The sequence below is a fragment of the Mercenaria mercenaria genome, unplaced genomic scaffold (assembly GCF_021730395.1).
Source record: "Mercenaria mercenaria strain notata unplaced genomic scaffold, MADL_Memer_1 contig_2955, whole genome shotgun sequence".
In the NCBI taxonomy this organism is placed as follows: Eukaryota; Metazoa; Mollusca; class Bivalvia; order Venerida; family Veneridae; genus Mercenaria; species Mercenaria mercenaria.
This window is the reverse complement of record NW_026461050.1, coordinates 7,707-20,578: the sequence shown is the minus strand read 5'-3', so window position 1 is coordinate 20,578 and position 12,872 is coordinate 7,707. Positions and strand designations below refer to the sequence as shown.

General features: G+C 36.4%; 1 protein-coding gene across 1 annotated transcript; it reads left to right on the top strand.

The window, feature by feature from the left end:
* The first annotated feature begins 285 nt into the window (after nt 1-285).
* LOC128552612 (ficolin-1-like) lies at nt 286-12,099 on the top strand. The gene is made up of 4 exons (XM_053533656.1): nt 286-516; nt 9,141-9,237; nt 10,343-10,510; nt 11,750-12,099. The coding sequence occupies exons 1-4, from the start codon at nt 286-288 to the stop codon at nt 12,040-12,042; spliced, it is 789 nt and encodes a 262-aa protein (XP_053389631.1). The 3' UTR covers nt 12,043-12,099.
* Nucleotides 12,100-12,872: the final 773 nt, after the last annotated feature.

The following is a 12,872-nucleotide window of genomic DNA, read 5'->3' as shown; positions in this document are numbered from 1 at the left end:
TATCTATATTGTTTAACTTACAGTTGCTGGTAGCGGAATGCTGCATTGTATGTATTACAAACAGCTGAATGCTGTGTTGTGTGCTCTTCTTACAGTGGTATGCTACGTTAGGTTATTTTCAAGAAGCGGAATGCTGCATTAGGTTATCTGCAAGCCGTGGAAGGCTGTGTTATGTGCTCTTCTTACAGTGGAATGCTGCGTTATGTGCTCTTCTTACAGTGGTATGCTGCCTAAGGTTATTTTCAGATGCGGAATGCTGTTTGCAGCGGAATGCCGCGTTAGGTTATGTGCAAGCAGCAGAATGCTGCGTTTTGTGCTTTTCTTGCAGTGGAATACTGCGTTAGGTTATCTTCAGGCAGCGGATTGCTGCGTTATGTGTTCTTCTTGCAGTGGAATGCTGCTTTATGTGCTGTTCTTGCAGTGGAATGCTGCGTTATGTTATCTGCAAGCAGCGGATTACTGCGTTATGTGCTGTTTTTGCAGTGGAATGCTGTGTTTGTTTATCTGCAAGCAACGGTATGCTGTGTTATGTGTTCTTCTTGCATTGGAATACTCCGTTAGGCTATTTTCAAGCAGTGGAATGCTGCGTTATGTGTTCTTCTTGCAGTGGAATGCTGCGTTAGGTTATTTTCAAGCAGTGGAATCCTGCGTTAGGTTATTTTCAAGCAGTGGAATGCTGCGTTATGTGTTCTTCTTGCAGTGGAATACTCTGTTAGGTTATTTCCAAGCAGTGGAATGCTGCGTTATGTGTTCTTCTTGCAGGAATGCTGCGTTAGGTTATTTTAAGAAGTGGAATGCTGATTTATGTGCTCTTTTTGCAGTGGAATACTGCGTTAGGTTATTTTCAAGTAGTGGAATGCTGCGCTATGTGTTCTTCTTGCAGTGGAATGCTGTGTTAGGTTATTTTCAAGCAGCGGAATGCTGCTTTATGTTATTTTCAAGCAGTGGAATGCTGCGTTAGGTGTTCTTCTTGCAGTGGAATGCTGTGTTATGTTATTTTCAAGCAGCGGAATGCTGCTTTGTGTTATTTTTAAGCAGTGGAATGCTGCGTTATGTGTTCTTCTTGCAGTGGAATGCTGCGTTATGTTATTTTCAAGCAGTGGAATGCTGCGTTATGTTATTTTCAAGCAGTGGAATGCTGCGTAATGTGTTCTTCTTGCAGCGGAATGCTGCGTTAGATTTTTTGCAAGCAGTGGAATGCTGCTTTATGTGCTTCTCCTGCAGTTGAATGCTGCGTTAGGTTATTTGCAAGCAGCGGAATGCTGAGTTAGGTGCTCTTCTTGTAGTGGAATTTTAAGAAGTGGTATGCTGATTTTTGTGCTCTTCCTGCAGTGGAATGCTGCGTTATGTTATCTGCAAGCAGCGGAATGCTGTGGTATGTGTTATTAATGCTGCGTTAGGTTATTTGCATGCAGCAGAATGCTGCGTTATATGTTTTCTTGCAATGGAAGGCTGCGTTAGGTTATCTGCAAGCAGTGGAATGCTGCGTTATGTTTTTTGTAAGCAGCGGAATGCTGCGTAATGTTGCTTTATGTGCTCTGCAAGCAGCGGAATGCTGCATTAAGTAATCTGCAAGCAGCGGAATGCTGCGTTATGTGCTCTGCAAGCAGCGGAATGCTGCGTTATGTGCTCTGCAAGCAGCGGAATGCTGCATTAAGTAATCTGCAAGCAGCGGAATGCTGCGTTATGTGCTCTGCAAGCAGCGGAATGCTGCATTAAGTAATCTGCAAGCAGCGGAATGCTGCGTTATGTGCTCTGCAAGCAGCGGAATGCTGCGTTATGTGCTCTGCAAGCAGCGGAATGCTGCATGATGTTTTCTGCAAGCAATGTATTCCTGCTGAAATGGGTTTGAGACGATTGGGCTTTGGTGATCTGATGGTCCTTCATAGAAGTGGGATATTAATGTACAAGGTAACCACGGTAATTAAGTATCGTTAGTAAGTATTTCTTTGTTTTCGGTTTACTGCGTCAATAATTTTGATACAGAAGACTGTTAGCATTTTCTCTCTTTGTTATCTCGATATGCTGCCAATTATATACCTTATTCCTACTTTTATTGTTTCTTTTTTTGTCTTGTTGAAGGTAATTGAGATTAGAGAATAATTGATTTACTCACAGCTTTTGCGTGAGTAAATAAAATTATTCGCGTTTCGAAATTACTTTTCTTGGTAGTTTATCCCAGTACTAGTTTGGTCTGAAGTTTATGCTAGTATATTTGGGCGCTCTTTGTCACGTGAATTTCGTGAAATATTTCGGCGTATATAAGTGTGAACTGATATTGTTCTCACCACTCGAGGTTTATGATTGGCAGCAAACAGTCTGTACCCGCCCTCCCTCCCATGATGTATGTTGTGCTTGTATTTTAGTTATAGCTTGCTTCAACGAAACAAACTGTCATGAAAATCACTTGTCTAAAATATTAGTTAATTTCATTATAAAATAAATGTTGTTTTTGGTTTATGTTTACTATTCTACGCAGGTTATGTTAAGTTTTGAATATTTATAATGTGTGTTTGTTTAAATTTTCTAAGTAAATCACTCCGATTGTTAGTTGTAAAGCTACAATTTTGGTTGTATCTGTTTGGTTCTGGTGATGTCTTTTCTTATAAAATCTTAAACACCAGATAAATAATAGATTATTAATTATTCACGCCTGTGTTTTACGCAAACTTGAAACATTTATCTTAACAACATGATTAAAGTTACTTTTAGTCTCGTTTCAGTTCAAATTTACCCGGATGCTAGATCACTTGGAACCTACGAAGAACATTAAATCGATTGTTGAAATATGAATTTACTTCGCGAACAATTGTACACTTATATGCTGCCAATTATATACCTTATTCCTACTTTTATTGTTTCTTTTTTTTTTTGTCTTGTTGAAGGTAATTTGAAATTAGAGAATAATTGATTTACTCACAGCTTTTGCGTGAGTAAGTGAAAATAGTGGGTCCTTATATGCAGTTTCGTCTTGTTAACATATTTATCTAGATAACATGCAGTTTTGCCACTTGACTAGATAACTGACATTTTTAGAGAAAACTGTCTACATGAATAAGTGGATATGTGATTGGCAGAAATATGTCACCCTAAATTTAAGGCTCGTCTACATTATTCAATAAAACATGCACAAGACATAAATCACAGCAACTTGTATAGTGTAGACAGTACATTGTGTCCCCCTTAGTGTCTTTTTGAGTGGCAGCTTCCAGATAATGTTCGGCTACAAGATCTTGTAGCGTTTAGAACTCATCCTATTTTTCTTGGATGGTTGTGCTGTGAAATGCTCTGATAAAGGGTTTTTGATGAGGAGCATCTGTCCAGTATGGTATTTTGTTTACATTTTTTCATTAAATGTGTATCGAGATCTAATAAAACCATCATTGTATGCTGGGCTTTGATAATTTAAGAAATAAACATGGCAGTGTGGACAGCAGAAAAAAAAAATGATGTTTTAATTGAATGACATGATTAAAAGCCAAGTTTATATAATTCAATAATAAAATTATATCTAGTACTCCAGTGGAAGAGTAACATCAGCAAGTTCGGTGTTCTCAAAAAGTATTTTCACATTGTCAGTGATGTTTCTCACAAGGTCACATATTAACAAAATATGACTTCAACTAGAGTTTTTCTCAATCAATGTTTTCACTAATTATTCATTTTTTTAAGGTTAAGAAGTAGGCCTTGAGAAACAAAAATCAAACAACACCAAATCATAGAAAGAAAGAGTTGTTTGACATGAAAATTGAACAGCATATTAAACATGTATATTACTTTACGAAACAAGTGTCAGTATACTGATATAAACAGTGAATTCCGGAAAAGGACTGCCTAAAGGGGCTCCACTTCCGGACAGTTAAACGCCTTTATAAACTCACCATTTTCAAAGAACAGTTACACATGTTCGCTTTGATGCATTTGCAATAGCGTGCGAGTTGTGAAATTTCGCATAACAAGGTGGAACACAGTTTTCAGCAATTGTTTATCTTTATTTCTTTACAAATGCAAGTTTTTCGTTGCGTTAAAAAAATCAGGGGCGTAAAATAGTCTTCAAGACAGTAAACGTCCAGACAGGCCTATTGTTGCAGCTACAAAGAAAATGATTGCTGCTGTACGAGGTACGATACAATAAAATGGTCGAAAAGCTACACTACAGGCATTTCTGAAGGGACCGTCTACCATATCATCACTGAGTTTTTGAAAAAAAAAAGATTTGTGCTAGATAGGTCTCCCATTTGTTGACACAAAACCAAAAGTCCAAACATTTAGACTGATGTCGGTCATTGCAAAAGGACAAAAAAGTATCAAGAAGGTTTAATGTGCCAGTTTCTTCAATTATAATGGCCTAGTTGTACACATACCTTGCAAGGACGGAAAAATCATTGCACGCAAGTTCTATAAAAATAAAGTACTTACAGCTTCCAAAAAAATCTGTCAAAATAAACGCCAGGTTTAAAGGCATACAACTTATTTTGACAATGTATCCACCCACAAGAGTCAAATTGTACAGCTTTTCTTAGAATAAGAAAAAGTTCTTCAGGTGGAGAACTCACCTTATTCTCCTGACCAAAGTCCCTGTGACTTTTTCCTATTTCTCTTTACAACGAAAATGCTCGCAGGTAAGTGCTATGCCACAAAAAGTGCCATTTTTGTCTCCACGGTATACCAAGGGGAGACTGCTTTGCAGCATTAAGGTCATGAATGGCAATACTATGTGCAGAGGAGGGGGGAGGGGGCGGGGGCGAGTACTTTGAAGGGATGACGTGAAAATTGAGAAAATGTCTTGATCGGACTGAAAATTAGACATACTAAGACCAATGGCAAAATCTACTTAACACCCCTCTTAAAGCTCAGAATGCCAGATGTTATCAAATTTTGCTCAGTTTCTTTCTATGTCTGTAATTTTTTAGCCTCTGACTGTAAGGATCTACTTCGGAACAACCCTTACGCTGAGACTGGAGTGCATGAAATTCAACTATGGAAATCTAATGAAACCATGGCCAACATTCCAATACATTGCCAGTAGTTTCGGCAAAAGTAGTCTCCCTTGAATATACACGGATCGCGGACCCGATAACGTTTATCGATAAACAGTTTTACTATAGGTTTGTATAGGAAAATATATTTCAAACATTAAAAATGTATTTTTATCGTTATTTAACAAAATTTTATAACCTCGTGAAGTAATCTTCATTTGTTGCCCTTTATTTCAATATATTTTTTATCGATGTGATACAAAAACTTATTGCTTCCATTTTTGTTTGAAGTTGATGACTATGGTTTCTATGTATTTCTATATAAATTTTTTGAAAAGATCGGTTATGTCGGGTTTTAAAAGGCTATAAAAACATTTTCTATCAAAATGACATTATTTTATAACCTCGTGAAGTATTCTCCATTGTCTGAACATTGTCTGGGTATTTTTTATTTTAGAACTGAGTAATGACAAATTGCTTCCATTTTAATTTGAAAATGAAGTAATCGCAATCTTGAGCACGCTTTTCACAAATATTTACTTGACGGTACGACGACACAAGGCAATGCTTATCAATGTGTTGCATATCTGTTTGAGCGATTTATTTATTTATTCATTTATTTATTATAACATATATAAATAACATGTACTTTATTTGGCATAAAATGACATTATAAAATGACGTTAATTGGTATATTATGATTAAAGGTAAAATTTTTTGAATTGGCAAACTTTAAGTCATATCTTTAATTGGAATTTTTTTCTTAAAAACTCCGCATTATATTAATTTAAAAAGGCAATTAGAATTAATTCTATGTAACTGCTTTACAAACTGTGTGCCGGTATATTACTATAAACTGTTCTATTATTGAAACATTTCGCGAAAATTTTTATATATATGTGCCTAAAATATTACATACAACCATGGCTTCTTTACATTCACTGATCACTGCGTGAACGTAAAAGTATAAATTACAAATTAAAGAATGATGGTCATGTTAACTGTGGTGATAAGTTGAATTATTTACCTGTGCATGCATTTCAGTAGAAGATGAAAAAAAGGTGCACTTTACGAAACTTATTATTCAAGTTGAAAAGAAAAACAAGTATATATTTATCAAATACAATAATAACTTTCACTGGTATATGACCTGTTTCATTATCATGATATTGGCAGATATTTTTTATGAAAACAAAGACATTTTTATAACTATATTATTTTTCTACATTCCATAAAGGAAAATTAATTCCTACTCCACAAATCTTCATGGTCCGATGGGGACCCCTGTTATGCAAAATTGCCCATCAATTAGCGGCTATTACATAATCGCTGATAAGCAGCAGATAAGACGGGGGTTTTAGATTAGATTATCGTGGCGGACACCTCTTCGCAAATGTTTTATAGTCTTAGTGCGAATATTGTGAAACAGTGAAGTTTTATTGTAATACAATAATTTTTAATAGCAAATAGTTATTTTAGGTTAATTATAAAATGTATGATAGTATATGTTTTCGACAATTATAAAATGTTTTTAACAAATGTATATATAATATAAATGTGCACAAAGATGACTGAAATGAAAAGTTGAACTTATATAGTAGTGGATCTAGGCATTTAAAAACACACATAACACTAGAAATTGCCAAAATTTATATGTGCGTTTAATTCAGTTTAGGTTGTGTTGTCCAGCTGTTCGAAACTATTCTGAAACAAACTGTTTAACTGTCACCTAAATTTCTTTTATAATTTTCTACATCCATCTAAAATTGTATGCAAAAAAAGTATAATAAGTAAAAAATGTACATCTGTGATCAATTTGCCGTTAGATAATTTAATAAATAAATATCTTGTTTTATCGTTTAAGCTATAAGAAGATATATATGACAAAACATCTCTACTTTATGTCTCAGTTGATGGTTTTTATTACAGACATATTTTGGGGGTAATTAACGTAGCCTGGGGTGTTTAGCTTGTCTCCATCCGGTGTATTCGCAAAGGTCCATAAAACATCACGCGTAAAACATTTACAGTCAATATGCAGTAATTGTCAAAATCGAAATTTTCAAGGCGATAAATTTGAAAAAAAAAAAAAAATAACACGAGAACATAATTTTACAACACTACGCTTGACAGCAAAAAGGGGAAAGCTTTCAAAAGGGAACTGAAAGAAAAGGAATTGTTTTGTGTGATGCTTTAACCTTTACCACTAAAAAGTGGCATTTTTTATTTTATATTTTCGGCCCATGCATTCAACGAAACTTAAAACTTCACCCAGCATATACATGGCACAAAATACACATTACGTACGCATGATGAACAAGTATTTTTACCGTAAAATCATACATTTTACTTATTGTTTGATATATAATTATTTATAACTCATGGAACAATAATTTCGGTATCTAGCAAAGTCCATGAAATACAATTAATTACAGTAGCTTAAAGATGTGTTATATTCTGCTTTAATTTTCATACTTCAATACTTATCATATCTAACCAAGACGCGTTGCTCAGAGCCGAGTTTACCTATATATGCCAAACAGCAGGTTTATCGATAATTTGGTGTAAAGGGAAACAACTACAACGGCGCACAAGGCAAAAAATCAATACCGACAGGAGTTGCGGTTCTCGTATATTTCACGCTCAAAGTTGGGGATGACTGGAAGTCTTCTGTGATATGAAGACGGCAGGCGGGGGTTGGACGGTAAGTACCTTTGCTTTATTTATTTATTTATTTATTCAGTGTTGTTATATTGTCTGATCCTTTGGGATCACGGAGTCCATTCAACATATGTGTAATAGAGTTCACTTAAGCCGTGAGAGGTGTTGCATATTTCATTACCTCTCATGAACAGACTCAATCAAACCGAGTCTGCTATTATTAATTTTGGTTTCATTCTATGCTTCTAAAGGATCTTTTTACAAATTTTATTATGATTCCTAAAGATGATAACTAAAGGATTAAAACATAGAAAGCCAACATAGTACATCCGCGCAGTCTGGTCAGGATCCATGCTGTTCGCTAACAGTTTCTCTAATTTCAATAGGCTTTGAAAGCAAACAGCATGGATTCTGACCAGACTGCGCGGATGCGCAGGCTGGTCTGGATCCATGCTGGTTGCAAATGTATTATGTTGGTTTTCTTACGGCGCGGCTCATATGATGTTTGTTCTGTAGTTCATTTTCTATACGGATATACGATCGTCTGCTCAGTATATCGAACTTACAAGGGATCACAGGAACCTAAAATTCTATCAATAAGTCAACGCAAGTTTATATAAAATAGACACCCCTCTGTTTAAAAAACAAGATTTTATATAGACGGGGTTGGAAGGGGTTTTTTCTTACAAGCTTGTGTTGGTTTATCGATAGAATTTCGAGTTCCTGTGGTGGGATAAATATTTGGATAAAAAAAAAAACGTTTAATTTCGTGTCTGTCAACGGTATATGTACCTATGACGGTATGTTGTACTAATCCCCAATGATAACGTGATTCCCGCCGAAATACGAGGACGAGTCCATTTTATGATAACCAATAAAATAACAGTTCATAATGCTTGCACATTTAATTGACAACTAAATATAAGTATTTGTTTCATTTTAACTAAACAGTTAGTATACTGCCACATATCTCAGTCGGGTAAAATGCAGGTAGCAAATAGTTTTTTGAGTTTGGATCCTCGTGGGGATTTTGTTTCCAGACTTTTTTTGGTTTTTTCTTTTCGTTTTCATTTTTGTTCCTATATTGTCGTTTCTTTCTTTGATGGTTTGTAATTTATCCTAGCCTTTTATCTATTGTATTTGCAAATATGTCTTTATATATTATAACATTATGTGTCATATCGGCTATTGATATTTGAGCCGTGCCATGAGAAAACCAACATAGTGGGTTTGCGACCAGCATGGATCCAGACCAGCCTGCGCATCCGCGCAGTCTGGTCAGGATCCATGCTGTTCGCTTTTAAAGTCTACTGTAATTAGAGAAACTGTTAGCGAACAGCATGGATCCTGACCAGACTTTATCCATGATGAATATTTCTCTGGTTGTAATAATTTATTTTGCCTTTCCGGGTTAAGCTAACATTAAACCATAAGAAACTTTATTGTGTATGACCTATTAGTGCATTTTAACTAATAAAAAAAACTTTTTTCCTTTTGCAGGTATTTCAGAACAGGTTCAATGGTACTGTTGATTTTGATAGATATATCGTGGAGTACCAAGATACGTTCGGACATTTGTATGGCGAATTTTGGCTAGGTACCTACTAGTAGAAGTTTTCAGTATGGCGTGGCATGTGAACATATTTTATTTTCATTTTTTTTTTTTCATTTTTTTTTTTTTTGCTTAATACGCTGAAATTTAATAAGAATCAAATTAAAAGAAGAAGTAGAATTACATAAAATGTATAATAAGAGCTGTAGTTCCTATGTTGTCTTTGACCATGCGCTAATCTGACCTTGACCTTGACCGAAGTATACGAAGTAAGAACACGGCACTGTATTAATGAGTAAAAACATCTGATCATGTGGTGAGGAAGCCATCCAGCTGGCTTACGGAGGGGCACTTGGGGTCTTCCTCCGCCATTAAAGCCTATTATTTTGTCAGTGCGACGTTAAACCCAATAAAATGAAATAAAAATAACATAGACAATGTCTTAAATTAAACAAAAAGAGCCTAGCCTATTCATTCATGCGCTATGTTAAATTAAAGTGGCGAAATGTTAATTGAGAAAGCTCACTTTCACTAAGCCATCCATAGTATAATGTGAATATACACCATAGTATAATGTGAATATACATTGCCAATGAACAGATACTGTATACGTTTATATATTCGCTGGTCAAAAAGTTCACGGACATTTCTCGGATGGAATTATTCGCAAATCACCGAAACCTGATTTTATCTTTACTTGACTGTTATGACGTGTCTTTTCTACAGTACTACTTGACTCGTTTCCAATTAAATTGGATTGCTGTGGAAAACGTTAAAACACATTATGTATCCTATCAAAACTTCGAAAGTTCCTACCAACATTTTCATATTTTCTTAACTTATATTAGAAAAATGTAAAAATATATAATTGAGCCGCGCCATGGGAAAATCAACATAGTGGCTTTGCGACCGACATGGGTCCAGACCAGCCTGCGCTTCCGCGCACTCGTTCTGGTCAGGATCCATGCTGTTCACTTTCAAAGTCTGTTGCAATTAAAGAAACAGTTAGCGAACAGCATGGATCCTGACCAGACTGCGCGGATGCGCAGACTGGTCTGGATCCATACTAGTCGCAGGCCACTATGTTGGTTTTCTCATTGCGCGGCTCAATTATTATTACGAAATAAGTTAAATGTATATATTATTTTAGGCTTAAAGTACATCAAGGAAATTGCTGCTCAAGGTGCAACTGAGATAAGATTGGACCTTTCTGATGGTTTTGGCAGACACGGTTACGAGGCATTTCAAGACTTTCGTCTGTCTGGAGACAACGAGTACACTCTCCATATTCTGGAAGAGTCACGCAGCTTTTCCGGAGGTATAATAAGATATCATATTTTTTATACTAGCATCTGACTTTATATTAAAACATATAGACAATGGAATATTACAATGATTTAATAGGATCAACTATATTTAAAGAACCATAAACAAATTTTGTGTGACGTTTATACAGACGTGGAAGCATATACTCGCCGGTTCGTCCGTCCGTCCATCCCGTAATTCTTGTCTCACTTGTTAGAATTTAGCGAAACTTCATAAAAAGCATCATTAAGGGGAGGTGCGCATATATTCTTCGTGTACTGGACATATGACTTTCACTGAGTTATTGTCATTTGATTATTTAACATACCGGGTGGTATTTTACAGTACAATTTCTTGCCAGCAAAATTCCCCAGCAACCCTTAATTCAGTTATTGTTTGTATAGGAAGCTTCACTCTGGAGGAGATGATGTTCCGGTCGGATGATTTTCCCTGAGTTATTTTCATTTGAGCCGTGCCATGGGAAAACCAACATAGTGGGTTTGCGACCAGCATGGATCCAGACCAGCCTGCGCATCCGCGCAGTCTGGTCAGGATCCATGCTGTTCGCTAACAGTTTCTCTAATTGCAATAGGCTTTGAAAGCGAACAGCATGGATCCTGACCAGACTGCGCGGATGCGCAGGCTGGTCTGGATCCATGCTGGTCGCAAACCCACTATGTTAGTTTTCTCATGGCACGGCTCATTTGATTATTCAACATTGTGTATCCCAGGGTTACACTAGAATGACATTTTTTTAAATTCCTTTTGACATTTCTTTTATATAATAAAGGCTTATAATTAGATATTTTTCGTTATAAATATCGTCGTTTTGGACACCAAAATGTTTTAGGGCTAGTTCACTTAAGCCTTGTATGACCAGTACAATTTGGCAAATTTCCAAATGGATGATAATTGGATTCATTACAATGTTTTCTAACAGAATGTTTACAAATTAATAGAATGTAGTCGGTTGTTATTTTTCTCCAAATACCGGGGTATGCCACTGAAAAATACAGGAAAAACACATCTGATTTTGCAGTAGAATAAAACAATGCTTCTCAAATATATAGTAACTTCTTTGACAAAGAATTGACAATTTAACTTACATAATATCTAGAAAAAAAACCTGTTCTGCTACCAACTCTAGAGACATTTAAAATAGCGTTATAACGTTTGCCTAAGAGCCTGAAAGCTAAAGCCGCAATTCACGTTTTATATTTGCGGAATGAAACAGTAATTGCTTACATTACAGGAATTGAGCAATTCCAGAACGCTTCTAATGGCTTAGCTGGCAACAATGGAAATGTCTTTGCTGCAATGAGCGGTTTCCTTCCCACTGATTATTATAGACGCTGTCCTGTCGACGAAAAGAGCGGCTGGTGGTATGACTACTACTGCGGTGGAGTAGACTTGAACGGCCCTTACCTCACCCCAGGGACGCTGTGGAATGAATCTACCGGTGATAAAACGCCAGGGTTTAAGCATTTTGGATTTGCAGGCAACTATTCTTTGAAAGCATCCAGAATGATGATACGGAGAAAATAAACTCAAACACAGCCCGCCTCAAGTCTCAGCTTTGAAGAAAAAATCACAAACATACAAAGAAACTAAGCAATAATACCTTGTTAGATTCGATATCTAATTTTAAGCTGTAAATGATTGTTAAAAATATCCAATGGCCACTAAAATATTTTATATTTAGATAATTACTTCAAATGCGTGAAGTTTTAATCGAATGTATTTAACTTTACTAAATATATAAATTAAGGATGCATATGGAGCTACTTTCACAATTAAATGTCCTGCAGTTACAGGTGATTGTTAAAAACAGCCAATGTTTCGGTGGTACTACACATCTATACTGTGTTTATCATATGAGCCGTGCCATGGGAAAACCAACATAGTGGGTGTGCGACCAGCATGGATCCAGACCAGCCTGCGCATCTGCGCAGTCTGGTCAGGCTCCATGCTGTTCGCTTTTAAAGCCTATTGGAATTGGAGAAACTGTTAGCGAACAGCATGGATCCTGACCAGACTGCGCGGATGCGCAGGCTGGTCTGGATCCATGCTGGTCGCAAACCCACTATGTTGGTTTTCCCATGACACGGCTCATATATGTATAGTGAGTACTATTTTTAACCGAATACGTAGTACTGAAAATACACATATCAGTTAAGTTGGTCTGCAGTTCGCAGTTCGCAGTTCGCGTTTCGAATTGCGAACTGCAAACTGGTCTGCAAGTCGCAGTTCGCAGTTCGCGATTCGAATTGCGAACTGCAAACTGGTCTGCAGTTCGCGATTCGAATTGCAAACTGTAAACTGGTCTGCACTTTACGATTCAAATGTCAACGTGCAGTCTGATCTACACTGTCCTG